The following is a 13,618-nucleotide window of genomic DNA, read 5'->3' on the forward strand; positions in this document are numbered from 1 at the left end:
CCCCTACCCATCCAACTTTCTATCCATCCACTCACCCACCCATTTACCCATCCATCCACCCATCCATCCATTACCCATTCAACCCTCCATCATCCATCCATCTTTCCATCCATCCACCCACCTATCTACCCATCCATCCACCACCCATTCCACCTTCTATTTATCCATCCAGCCACCCACCCACCTACCCATGCACCCATCCATCAGTCAATTTCTCCTTCTTTCAGGAGAGCTTTACGTTACCTCCCCAAAATGTTAAAGTTCAAAGGGAACTTTAAGTCAGGGAAGATATCATATGGACAGGCATTACTTTAATGTATTGCTTTTCTTCACCCTCACACCAACCATCTGCTAGGAAAGATTTTGAAGCTGTACACATTTCATCCCTGGGCCTTTTTTTTTTTTTTTTACTTATAATGTCAAAACCTATGATTTATAAAAGAAATGATATTGTACACATATGATAAGCTGCCATTTAATTCTGTAAAACAGGTGTTCCCCCATTGTTACAGGGGTGGGGGTGGAAAATGAAGCTTTAGTAATATCAGACCCCTCCTCCCCAGAGGGAGAACACTGGTCAGCTCTTTCTACCCTCCTGCCCTGCCACCTTAGCTGCTTATGACTCCAGAGTCCGGTGAAACACAACACTTAAGGCCACTCAAAAATGAAGACACCCCCAGGAACGGACAGGAAGCTGTGAGTCCCTGGGACTTGGCATCACCTGGGCTATCACCGCACGTACCTGGTCGAAGAGTTCGAAGAGCTTGGCGCTGGGCTGGTGGATGGTACAGATGATGGACCTCCCTCCTTGAGCCAGCCCTTTCATCAGGGAGACCACCTGGAAGCAGGAGGCACTGTCCAGCCCACTGCAAGGCAAGGGGCACCGTGAGATGCCTGTGGGACCCCCCAAACCATACCCCATATTCACAGCACAGTGGGGAGGTCCATCCTACAGGCCTGAGCCTGTCATGTCTTCTAGAGTCAGACAGGGAGAGGGTGGGAAGTCAGGCCTCTGCTCTGGGACCCCAGGACAGAGAAAAAGATGGGTAGGCAGAGCACATGCCTCCCCCTTTGGAGGCAACTCCAGGGGCCCCTGCTGGTGGAGAGGGCAGGGCTCTTCCCTCCGCTGCTCTCGATTACCTGGTGGGCTCATCAAAGAACATGACAGGAGGGTTGTTCACCAGCTCCAGGGCAATGGCCAGGCGCTTCCGCTGGCCGCCCGAGAGGCTCCCAGTCCGCGTGTTGGCACAAGACAACAAGCCCAGAGCCATCAGGATCTCTTTGACCTGGGGGAGCAGCAGAGCCAGTGTCATCAGGGACTACCCGCCACACCTCACCACCTGGAAACACCTGCCGCCTCCCCCAGCCCACTCATGGACACACACGGATGGGGTTGCTTATCGGGGCCCATCCCAGGCTGCCTGTTGCCAAGTGGGAAGGTGCTTTTCCAAGTTCGAGTTCCTGGGTTTGGGCCCAGGAGGCTGGGAAGCAGTGCTGGACCCAGGCCTGCTGGGACTGGAGGCCCCGTTCTGCCTCCTGCTGGTGACCTGGCAGGCTCCCACCCTTGTAAGCCTCGCTCAGGCCCAGGAAGGTGACAATGACCATGTGCAGAACGGGGGGCCCAGGAAGAGGCTCAATGACCATGTGCAGAACAGGAGGGCCCGGGAAGGTGCTCAATGACCATGTGCAGAACGGGGGGTGCGGGAAGGTGCTCAGTCACCATGTGCAGACACACAGCCAGTGGATGATCAGGTGTCTGAGCAGCACAAAGGGGAGGGCCATCATGACGGCAACATGGGAGAAGCAGTGAAAACATGTGGCATAAAGCCTGGCCAGAGGAAGCCCTGTGATTATTAGCAGCTGTTAATGGCACTCTGAGCAGGGCCCATGGCTCCCGCAGACCCATGCCACACCGGCCAGGCCTTCAGGGAGAAGGAAAGCCACCCGTTGGCACTCATCATGGGAGAACCAGGGCTCTGATGGGGCAACAAGGCCAGGAAATGGCTTGACACAGTCACTCCTTCCACAAGGGCCCTGCCCATGCCCCCCTTCCTCCCGGGAAGCAGGCTGGGCACCAGGATATAAACAGTCCACTGTGACTAAGCCTCCGTGTCCACTCCAGATCATTGATCCAGTATTGACTCGGGGAACAGAAGTCAGCAGACTTGAGCGTGGTTTTCAGGTGTCTTCCTGGAGGCAGCCCCCCGGGGCAGTGGGGCTCCGCAGCAACCCGCCCCACCTCCACCCCAGGCTCACCTCCCAGAGCCAGCCTTCTTGGAGTTCCCGCAAGAACACGCCTGGCCACCGTCCCAGCCTCTGGGGACGGACCTCAGGCCAGTGGTTTCTCCGGGGAGATGAGGTCATCCAGAAGGAGTAGGAACTCACAGGGAAGAAAATTTCCACTCCAGCTCTTGAGTTACTGATGCACAGTCAGGACAAAATGCAGCCTGGGTGACAGGATGAGCCAGGGCACCACTGTTCCACGGGCCAGGGGGCAGTCGGGTCCGACAGACCTGGGTCCGAATCCCACTAGGCATTTTCCTTGCTGATCTATAAACCCAATCCGCTGCCCTTCTAGAATGCACTGCATCTGAGGGATCCCAACCGGGAAAGGTCAGCGAGGTTGCCTGGGAAGGGCCAGCAAGGCGGGGCAGGTGGGGAGGGCTCTTTGGCACAGTCTCCTTCCCCTGCAGACGCCATCTGTTGGCTTTCCCAGAGCCACCAAGCTTGTGCGGTCTTCTGGAACCACAGGCCACACTTGCAGAATGAAGAGTCACTCCGGTCGCTCCAGGCTTGCCTTTGGGCCCCCCCACGGCTTGGCATATGCCCACTCCCTTCTGCCTTCTGTCCTCTCGGGGCTCCCTCCTTGTGGCCGGGCGCACCCCGCCTCATGTGCCCTCGGCCCCCACGGACAGGATGCTGGAGGTAGAGGCAAATGTCAGTGCCGGCCCTTCCCCTGCCCCGTCCAGCCCATTTCTCCAGCGTTCTCTCAAGAGTGATGCTCTGCAGGTTGGTTTTGTTTTAAAACTAGTCAGAAAGAACAATGTCTCAGCCCTGGGAGACCTCGCTCCCGAGCAAGCCCCTTCTGAGAACCCTCGAGGCCTGAGGCTGCTTTTCTGGGAACCAAGGAAGGCTGTCGACAACACATTCCGTTACCTACTAGAACATTCCATTCTATTGTTTCCACGAGTTACAAACAACCACAGCCTAGATTCGAGGGAAATGAGTCAGGGCAGGCACTCAGCCGCTGTTTCATCCTTGAAATAACCACAGAATCCTGCGGATGCTTTCTTGGGAGAGGCGGACCCTACACTTGGCTGAGGACTGGAACGGGGGCTTCCAGTGAGAAGCGTGTGCAGGACCCAAGACCAGCTCCAGGCCCCACAAGGAAGGCTTACCGCCTTGTTCAATCCAGCAGCAGATGAATCTGGAGAGGGGCAAGGCTTGCCCTCCCATGGGAGGACTTAGTCATGCAGTCAACCAAGAAGACCCTCGCTGACTTGATGTCTTTGCTCTTGTAAACCCAGCTGAGAACAGCGCACGGCTGTCTTCATGTCCGAGTCTTAGGCCCGCCGGAGACACCTCCTCGCCCTACCAAGAAGGCAGTCTCGCCCCTGTCCCTTCTGCTAGAGCAGGCAGAATGGGCTCCCGTGGCCTCCCCCAGACCCTGGCCGGCCACCCGATGGCATGGTCCCCACACCTGCCACGTCTGGCTTCCAGTAATCCATTTCATCCCTTTGGACCTCAGAATAAAAGCTCCCCAGGAGGCACCCCAACAGCACAGTGGTCGTGGGCCCCTCTCCCTCCTGTCCAGGACGGCTGACCCCGGACTCCCGGGCTGATCCTGAGGGTTCTGAAGGGTGGTGGCCGGCCATGGGGCCACGGTGGAGAGGATGCCCGGCATTGTCTTCGTGACACATTTACGTCACGTTAACTATTATGCGCCACAGGAAAGGGAATTGACGCAGTAAATAGAATTGCTATTAATATTTCTTAAGTGCGCTCACCGCATTGTTCTGATTTACAGCGGAGAGCACGTAGCACTACTGCTTCTAACCCTGCGGACCCTCCTCATTCCACTGCCGGACCCTCGTCTTGCAAGGGTTTAGAAGACAAGATGGTATCGCGCACGAGTGGGATTTCACCCAGCTCTACTCTTGCATGGAAATCCCACTAGCGCCAGGCCAACCGTGGAGCGGAGGAGGGAAACTGAGTTTCCCCCAGCTGATGTGTAAACATAAGCGGGTCCCACCTGCCTCATGGGGCCGCGTGGGGCTTCCCGGCACCCTCCCCGGGCCCTGGGCTTTGGGGGAGCCAGGGAGGGGGGATGAAGAGGATTAGAAGGTCTCCAGCATCCCGGAAACTTGTTTATTTGATTTTTTTTTAAGGCTGCTTAATAATGTGTAAGAACCAAATTTCTTCTCGTGAGTGCGGGTGGGCGAAGGGTGGTTATTTTTAAGGGAATGACTAACCATCTTCATTGTTAGTGTTTTATAAAAAAAAAAAAAAAGCAATGGCGTATAAAGCATATTGAGCACCAAACAGGGCAGAGGGGGTGCTTGGTCTAATGTCCAGGCTGGTGTGCTCGGGCCACCTGAGCTTCCCTGCTGCGTCCTTGCAGGCTGGTGGCCACGCTGAGGTCTGTAGTCTTGGGGCAAGGAGGCCCCTCCCAGGCCCACAGCTGCTGTGCTGGAGCGCACACTGAGATGTCACCGTCCCCCGCACAGAAATCTAGGTGACAAACCAGCAAACAAAACCAGGGCCCAAAAGTCCCTCCCCACGCGTTTGCCAAGTGGATTTCGTGCACTTTCGGGACCACCGGTGGCTCAAGGGCGCACTCACCATCTCCCTCCTGCCTTCGTCCTTCTCCTGGAGCTTCAGATGTGCGGACACCTGCCGGGGGTGGGATCAGAACAGATGGCGGTCAGCAGGGCACACCTCACTCTGACACGACAGAGGACACCCCTCGGAGGTCTGGGCTTCCCACCCCCCCCTGGGCTTCACAAAGGCAGGGCCCAGGACAGCAGTACATGTCCGGGATGCTTCCTGTCATGTCAGATGGCTTCTCTGCTGTGCCCAGAGGGAAGGCAGGTGTGGGCACCCGACCGACCAGGACACTCCAGCCATCAGTGAAGACCACTGCTGTATATCTAGGAAGTCCATGGGCCACCTGTTGAAGCACTGACAGACTAAAATGACCCGCCGTGGAGCGTTCACAACACAGAAATTGGCCAGTGCTAAATGTGAGGACTCCAGTTTTGTGGTCATTTTGTTTTGCTTGAGGTCCTGTTTGCTGGCACACCAAGGGGCCCCTGGCGCTGCTTGGTGAGACTCGAGGGGCCATCAACATCCAGTATTAGCCCTGGTTCTGGCCTGTCCCGTTCTGGGGGTGACCTTGGGGGACAAGGCCTTGCAGGGGACAAGGACAAGGGGGACTGCTCCGTTTCCTCATGGGCACACTTTCCAGCCGGTGAGCTGGGGGAGAGGCCAGGCTTGGGGTGCTTGCAGGGCCAACTGCCCGCTCAGCAACACCCAGGGTCACTGTGCGGTCTGCCCGGTGATCTTGAGGGTCAGAGACAGCACGTGGAAATGCTGACACGTGGCTGGGATGGGGTGCAGGTGTCCGGTGTCATCCCTACGCCTGTGGCAGGACCTTCAAAACCAAAAAGCAGTATTCCCTCAAGCGAGAGGTGATTTTTCAAAGGCATCATAAAACTCTCCAAGGTCAAAATCTAATTTCATTCTGAAAACGAACTTCACAGCAGAGCGTGGTGACAGGTTGGGGACTGTCACCAATCTTGTCTGCACAAGAAAGCAGTGATCGAGCTGGAAGCCAAAGGGAAGTTTCTCGGTCAAGTAACCAAGTGCTGAGTTGAGTAACTGGCTGAGAAGCTCAGTTCTGGTCGCCCAAGAGAATGGTGAAGTAGCCCTTCAGGGATCAGCAAAGCTTGAATTTTCTAAATTTGCTGTTCTGTTTGAACGCCTCCTGAGCTCCCGGTGCCGCGGTCAGAATGGCCATGTAGAGGCAGGATACACTCTTAGGGGCCCCGGGCACGGGGCTGCTGATGAGGCCCAGCCCGGTGGAGAGTTCTCCCCCTTTCCAGAACACTCAGTCCCCGGGGACATGAATGAGGACAACCCGCAGAGCAGGTTAGGGGGCAGATCGCGTATCCGACATCTTACTCTGCATCCCTTTGCTGAGATAAGAACCCCCTGGAGTAGCCCTTCAGATGAAACGCCGGGCAGCTACTCTCCAACCCCGCAGAGAGGAAGCTTTGCCCCGTCCAAGTCAGAAGCACAGGGCAAGACCTCTCTTGGCAGGGAAACCAAGGCAAATGCCCGTTTATCGACCAGGGACGCAAGGCAGAGCTGCTGAGAACGGGGAGGGCCGAGAGGCCGGGCACGGTCTTTGGCAGCAGGCCAGGAGAAGGCAGAAAAGCAAGCAGCCTGAGCACACGCCGTCCGGGCTGCTCCAGACCCCGTCATGCAGGCGCCCTGAGCTCACTGCCACACTCCTGGTGACTGTCCGGGCCTTTGTGCATACGGGGCCTGGGATGCAGGGGGTGTGCAGCAGATGCTTGTTCCGATTCCCCGACCCCGGCCGGCAGGGCGCTGACGACCAGACACTCAGGGCCCCAATCCAGGCGCCAGATTGGGGACCTCAGGCCGAGAGCCACAAATAAGTAAGGACAGCTGATGGCACACGGGCGGTAAGATTGTGGCCACCTCTAGGTGGTCACCCACAGAAGGTGGGTCAATAACCTTCTCACAAACTTGACCATGATTTCACCGTCCAGAGTCCGTGAGAACCTGGGGTGTGGGCACTTTGTTTTCGATGAGGCTGTCCAAACAGCAGGCCTGGTGCCAGAGCCCCACCTGCTGGTGCGCAGGTGACCCGCAGAGGGCACTGCTCTGTCTAATGGGGACGAGGGAGGCCGGGCCGGGGCAGGCCCAGGCCAAGGGGGCGGCTCACCATCATGGCCTCCTGCACCGTGAGGTGTGGCAGCAGCATGTCGTCCTGCATGATGTAACAGGACACCTTCCGGAAGCAGCGCAGGTCCCGGGGCAGGCCGTTGATGAGAACGGCGCCCTTCATGCCCGTCTCCCTGCAAGCGCACAGAGCACACGGTGAGCTCCTCCTCCAGGGCCTCGGGGAGGGAGGGGCCCCTCCCAGCAGCTTCCCAGCTGGACCGTTTATGGCAGGGACGCCAAGGGGCCAGAAGGGATGGAGGGGGCGACCCAGAACAGCACCAGGACGCGCAGGACGGAGCTGCGTGGAGAACATGCTCAGGATGAAAGGGGAAGGGGTACCGAGCCCCTAAGGAACAGGTGCTAATAAGCAGAGATACTCGTGGGTGCTCCCACCTGCGGCCCCCAAGTCAGAGGGATACCCCGGCTCTGCTGGGCTTTGTGAGATTGGCTTCCGAATGATCTTGTGAGTAGCCAAGGCTACACCAAAGGCCCCAAAGGCCAGGACTCTGCAGCCGAGGGTGTCGGTCAGAAGCAGTTCCTGAGGGCACGAGGGGTGCAGACTCCCGGTGCACAGGTGGCTCACAGGAGGGGCTGGGCCCTGCACCCCTGCGGCCAAGGGGATGCTCCTTCTCCACAGGGGAAGTTGTCCCCTCACTCAATAGGTCGGGGCATGGCGTGTGCATCTCGGAGACGCCAGCCACCCTCTCTCCCTCCCCCTCCCAGGCCCACTGTGCATCTGCGCTGCCCCATGCCCTCCCCGTGCGCCATCTCAGCCCCGGGGAGGGGGCGGAAGCCACAGGCATCCCCCTGAGGACCTGCCTCCTAGATGTCCCAGAGCACAGAAACACCAAGGGGCTGTGGAGACCACTGCAATCCCGTCTGGTTTCCAACTTCATCCCGGCCAGTACTGCGACCTTGGGCTCGTTCCTCCAGGGCACGGGCCAGGATCCCCTGGCCACCCTGGGGGCCAGGCTTGGGGCCCAGGCACCTCCAGGCAGCGGTCGGCGGCCCCAGGCTGCCTGAGCACCCCCGGCCAGGCAGCGGCTGTGGGTGTGGACGTGCTGAAAGTGTCTGCTCTCCACCCCTGCCACGCACCCCCATGATGCTGGGCATCAGCTTCAAGCTTTCGATGTGAATGCAACAGGCAGAAACTTGTCGTATGGGAGGTTTTTAAAAACCCTAATTTCTGGCATTAAAGAGTAATTCAGAGGTCCTAAGGAAAGGGGTGATATTCGTCTTTTTTTCCAGGAGATGAAATTATTAGTAGTATTAGCGGTATTTGCTAACGTTGGCAAATGGGAGCCCGAGAGCGGAGGACAGAGGCTCTAAGAGGGCAATTTAACACTTGGAAAGATTCAGTTTTCCAGCCGCTCTCCCAGGAAAGACACTGGCAGGACGTCGGGGGCTAACACAGGCCCAGGCCAGAGCACCTGAGCCCCGGGCCCCTGTCTGACGGTTCTCCTGCTGCTCACCTTACATTTTTTTTTAAATCTTTTTTTTTGAGAGAGAGCAGGGAGAGGGAGAGAGCGAATCTCAAGCAGACTCCCCGCTGAGCTCGGAGCCTGATGCGGGTCTTGATCTCATGACCCTGAGATCATGACCTGAGCCGAAATCAAGAGTCGGACGCTGAACCGACTGAGCCACAGAGGCGCCCCAATCCTAAGGCCTCTTAATGCTTAACCCCACAGGCCTCACCGGAGTCTGTGCAGAACCTTAAGAAGTGACAGGACAGACCGGGCAGCTACTCTCCAACTCCGCAGAGAGGAAGCTTTGCCCCGTCCAAGTCAGAAGCACAGCTCTACTCACCTGTACCCAGCCAGAATGTTCATGAGCGTGGACTTCCCAGCCCCGGAGGGCCCCATGATGGCCACCAGCTCCCCGCTATTGAACTTCCCAGAAATCCCTTTCAGGAGGGTCTTGTATCCTGCAGGAAGCACATCACATTCATTCCCAGCCATCGCGGGGTCCGTGGGTTCGACCCCCACACAGGAAGGACAAACCCATAAATACGCTAAAGACACAACCAAGACTAAAAGCAAGATTTTTCATGCGTTGCGTAAAATGCCGAGCTCTGGGTGAGAAAGTCAGCCTCCTATGTGCCCCCTTCCTCAGCTGCCTCTCGCGGCCCCCTTGGCAGCTCCGAGCTCTGCACGTGCGGTGTCTGGCCTACGAGGAATCCACCTCCTGGTGGGACGAGGAAGCAGGTGCCTCCTCCAGGACCCCAGAGCCAGTGTGAACAGATCTTAACCCAGGGCCACGCCACCCGCCACGCTGCCTCCGCCCCCATGACGGTGAGCAAGCGCCTTTATTAATCAAATGATTCTTCTTTCATTTATTTATACTTTATATTCATATAAACTATTCGTGTAAAATTGATTCACATATCATTACCTTATAATTAAATAATTAAAATAGCATTAATTAATTAAGAATTAAGAGTTTATCATTTTGCAGCCACATCAAATTGCTCTGGAATTTCTGCCAAGTCTCCATCCGGGAGCTGCATCAAAGAAAAACACACCCCACACAGAGCCACGTTAATCTTTCTTCGAGGGGACAGTTCGATGTGCTATAAACAAAATAGAGGCAATTGGACCACAGGTAAAGACTCCTAATTCAGAAACATTTTCTCAGTTCCTGAGAAACATCCTCAGAGCAGACCCTCCAATGGTCACAATCATGCAAACGAAGTATTTGACCCCCCCCCACCCAACGGTTACAGGGGCGAGTGAAGCGCCCCACGGAGCCCCTTGTTCTGGCCGTCTGCTCCCTGCCCCCCACACCTGCGTGGGCCTGGGGAGTTCTCGCCCAGTGGTCTACTCGTCTTTCACAGATGAGACACCTCCACTCCCACCGGCCACCAGATGCCACCTCGATTTGGACAGGGAGTGCCCGAGGACCAGTTTCCTCAGGCAGGAGAGAGAGGCAGCAAGCTATGGCCCTGCGATCTGCCTCATTACGGACAGCGACAGTCGCCTGGGGAGGGCTGACAGTCACCGAGGTGGGAGAGGGGTAGAGGAACAGCGCACATGTGCAGTCTGGAGGAGGCGCTCACATGCCTACCCCCGGGACGAAGGTGACTCAGGTCAGCTAACAGGCACCAGAGCCAAGGGAGACCAGTGCAGGGAGGGGCCGGGACCCCAAAGCATAGAGTCTGTGTCTGCCCCTCGGTGGACAGACACATGGAAAAGCTGGGGGACAGCAGAGGCTTCTCCTCTGCAAGGTCAAGCTCCTGGTGCAGGGGCCCCCGTCAGGCACCCTGGGGTCTGGGCCACGGGGACCTGCATGACACCACCGAGGGAGTGTTAATGCCGGGCGGGCGTCTGTTCGTTTGTGGCTGGCCTCCTGGCGGTTCAGGTCAGGACCGGGGTTACCCTCGAGCAAACCCTCCCTTAGGCTGTTCTGTGAATCAGGGACCACCTGAGGATGCAGGTGAGTCCCTGAGATGACCACGAGCTGGCCACCGGCCGTTTGGAGGTCAAGTGCAGTCTGCTGGCCTGGGGGCGGCCCCGCATCCCGGGGTTCTGAGAGGCCCTTTCCCTCGGGGCAGCGCCCACGGGGGATCCTCTGACAGCACCCGGGCCTGTCCCTTAGTATCGGGGTGCACACTGTGCACCAGATAATAGCACAACTCACTCAGGCTGTGCTCGCCAGGATGCGTACCAAGGATGCAGGGCTGTGGGGGCAGCAGGCCCTTTCAAGGGAGAAGGTGGGCCCCTGGGGTGTAGCCTGTGGTCTTGTCATTTACACCAAGCGAGTGGGAAGGTGGGTCTGCCCATGAACCCCCGGGCTGGCTGCGCCGATACACGGCCAGGTCATGCGAGGCTCGTGAGGCTCAAGAGTCGAGCCTCCGGGAGGGACGCTGGTTCCCAGCACAGCCTGAAAGGACAGGGGACCTGCGGCAGGCTGGCTGGGAGGGGTCCTCCCGTGAGGGGCCTGCACAGGGTCGGGCAGCCGAGAAGGGGCAAGACGCAGCTCGGGGCTGCCCCTCTCTAATATCAGAAACCTGCTTTTCTTAGAAACAACAAACACACGTTTGGGATAGAAGAATCACAAAAGCGACAGTGGAAAGTGAAGAAGTCACCTCTCTGTCCTACTTCTGGACCCGCAGGGGTCCACGTGCACACTTGGAGGTGGGGACCTCGGTCTGGTGCTGGGGGACCGGGAATCCCCGTAGAGTGGCGTTTGTGGGTGTCCCACACGTGCACAACTCTGTCTTTATGTAACAAAATCGTCCTCGGCTGCAGAGCCTTGCACTTGTCCCCTTATAGAAATACGAAATGGAGGTGCCCTACTTCCCGCCCAGGAGCTCCGCCCAGCCCAGTTCTGGGCACAGTGGAGGGGCCGCCTGCTTCCTCCTCCGTGTGCTGTGGACACTCGTTTACACGGGGGCTTGTCCTGCTGCTTCTGGTCGGGGTCGTGATGCTCAGAGGATCCCAGGGACAGAAACCACAGAGGGGCAGGGCCAAGCATTGCCCATCAGCCCCCCGCAAGGTGCGGGCAGCCCGTCTCTAAAACAGTCAGTCCAGAAACCAAAGCAAAACCCAGACAAGAGAGGAGAGGAGAGAAGAGACAAAGACAGAGAGGACAGTGCCTGGTCCCTCCCTCACAAGGACAGGAACCCTGCTCGGACACCGGGCCTTCCCATCTCAGAGGATGCTGGCAAAGCTCTGGCACCCAAACCCAGGTTAGCACACAGTGCTTTAGAGGGACACGGTGTCTGTCCCACCTACAAGGGTCAGGGGACACACAGCAGCATAACTTCAGTTGAGTGGGGGGCACACAGATGTCTCCTTTTGTAGAAACAAGCCCTCGAAGGAGAAGCTCAGAGTACAGCCCTGGGTGCACATGATCCGTAATTTGCAGATGAGAAGCAAGGGCTCAGAGAGGGTTAATGACCTGCCCAAGGTCACACAGCAGGTCAGCAGAGAAGCCCACATTCCATCCACATTGCCCAACCCCAGAAGTGTCTTCCCCCCGGGGCATGTGCCTTTGCCAGGGCCGGGAATGCAGCTGAGAGGCTTGGGGGGCTGCAGCGGCTCCCATGTGTGGGTGGCTCCCATTAAATCACCGAGGTCGGTCAACTCGGGAATGTGCCTTCAGTCTGCTATGCAGGAAGCACTTCCCAGAGAACGGGAAGACAGGACACGCCTTCCTTCCCCAAACGTCGAAACCACCCCATTGCCGGAGGCCAACGATGCCACCTGGGTCATGTTTCAGAAGCTAAGGCCAAAACCCCCTGTGTGCATCCAAAGAGCTCTGAGTCAGTCAATCCTCCCTTACCCTTCAGGTGCTTCTTTCCGTAAAATGCCATCTGAGCCCTTGGGGACCCATTAGGCTCCCGATCCCGGTTTCCTGCAGAAAATAATAAGCAGTTCGTCCCGCAAATTCCAGCAAGCAACCGGCTCACTCAGATTTGGTTTCGCAAGTTGTGGCTTCAGAAGCGGCGGCTGTCTCTAGAGAGGTCCCAGGGTCGCTCAACCCCCGGGTCTGGTTTCTGAGCCGCACCAAGCAAAGGCGCGCTGTCTCCCTGTGCGGGGTGGCCAACAGCAGCAGTGGGTCCCCCGGGAGAGCAGAGCTGGTTCTGCCGTTGTCCGAACGTCAAATGCCATCCTGAGAGCTCAGCACGCTGACCCCTGCGGGCCCAGCACGCCACAAACATGAGTGTGGACAGACCATCGTGGTGCGTGGAGCCCTGCAGGCAGAGGCCACAGACGGGCCACCGTCCCGGGTTTGTTCCCTCACTCAAGACCTTGCCGAGGTGGCTGTGTCACCCAGAATAGGCCACGTTCCAATAAACCTTACTTACAAACAGAGGAGGTGGGCACATTCGGTCCCCAGGCCGCAGTTTGTGAACCTGCTCCAGAACTTCGGAGTGGGGCTGGCCTGGCACCCAGGGCGGCTGGGCTCCTGCCACGTCATTTCTCTCGGGCAGGTGTGCTTGCAAGGTTGAGGAAAGGCCAGGTAAGGATGGGGTGCCCCTGCTCCGGGGAGAACAGGAGAGCCGAGGCAGCTCTGAGAGGAAGCGAGCTTCATTCTACACCCAGGGGCCAGGAGAACGCCGACTGAGCCCCAGCTCATTAGCAGGACCGGTGACGGCCTGTCAGTGCTCACTGATGGACGGCTTTACGGCTGCTGGTCCCCATCACTCCCAGACCTCTCTCACAGGTACCAACCTAGCTAGGGAGCCACGCTGCTGGGGGTGGGGGGCATCCCGGCCACAGTCTCCGGAGTCACCCTCAGGGGCCACCTCATCACGGGCCCTCAGGGCAGCTGCTATCAGGGGCCCCACTTCCGCGGGAGCACAAGGAAAGGTGACCTCAGGGCCCATTCTCTGATAGAATGTTCTAGTTCATGTCTCCAAAGCTCACCTAGGTACACTAGAAACACATTCCTTCAAAGCAATCCTCAACTGCTTTGGGGGTTTCTCAGGCCTTGAGTGTTGGGAGTTCAGGGTGAGAACTCTGGATGGATGGAGGTATGGAGGGAGACAGGGATGGAGGGGTGGGGGTGGGGGGATGGGGGAGGGAGGGAGTGGATGTGCGAGGTATGGAGGGAGACATCAATCGTCAACTGCTTGGGGGGTTTCTCAGGCCGGGAGTTAGGGTTGCCTGTCGCTGGAGATCGGGAGGGCGTCGGGTAGGGA

At 57.8% G+C, this 13,618-nt stretch overlaps 1 protein-coding gene across 2 annotated transcripts in view; it reads right to left on the bottom strand.

The window, feature by feature from the left end:
* The window catches only part of ABCG1 (ATP binding cassette subfamily G member 1), a 52,602-nt gene that overhangs the window by 9,023 nt on the left and 29,961 nt on the right, over nt 1–13,618 (bottom strand). For both annotated transcript variants that reach the window (XM_021679263.2, XM_021679262.2), the window contains exons 3-7: nt 8,779–8,896; nt 6,974–7,106; nt 4,843–4,893; nt 1,141–1,286; nt 743–866 (exon numbers count right to left, since the gene is read on the bottom strand). In XM_021679263.2, the coding sequence (XP_021534938.2) occupies nt 743–866; nt 1,141–1,286; nt 4,843–4,893; nt 6,974–7,106; nt 8,779–8,896 (572 nt within the window). The remainder of the gene's footprint in view (nt 1–742; nt 867–1,140; nt 1,287–4,842; nt 4,894–6,973; nt 7,107–8,778; nt 8,897–13,618) is intronic.

Source organism: Neomonachus schauinslandi, chromosome 1 (assembly GCF_002201575.2).
Source record: "Neomonachus schauinslandi chromosome 1, ASM220157v2, whole genome shotgun sequence".
Taxonomy (NCBI): Eukaryota; Metazoa; Chordata; class Mammalia; order Carnivora; family Phocidae; genus Neomonachus; species Neomonachus schauinslandi.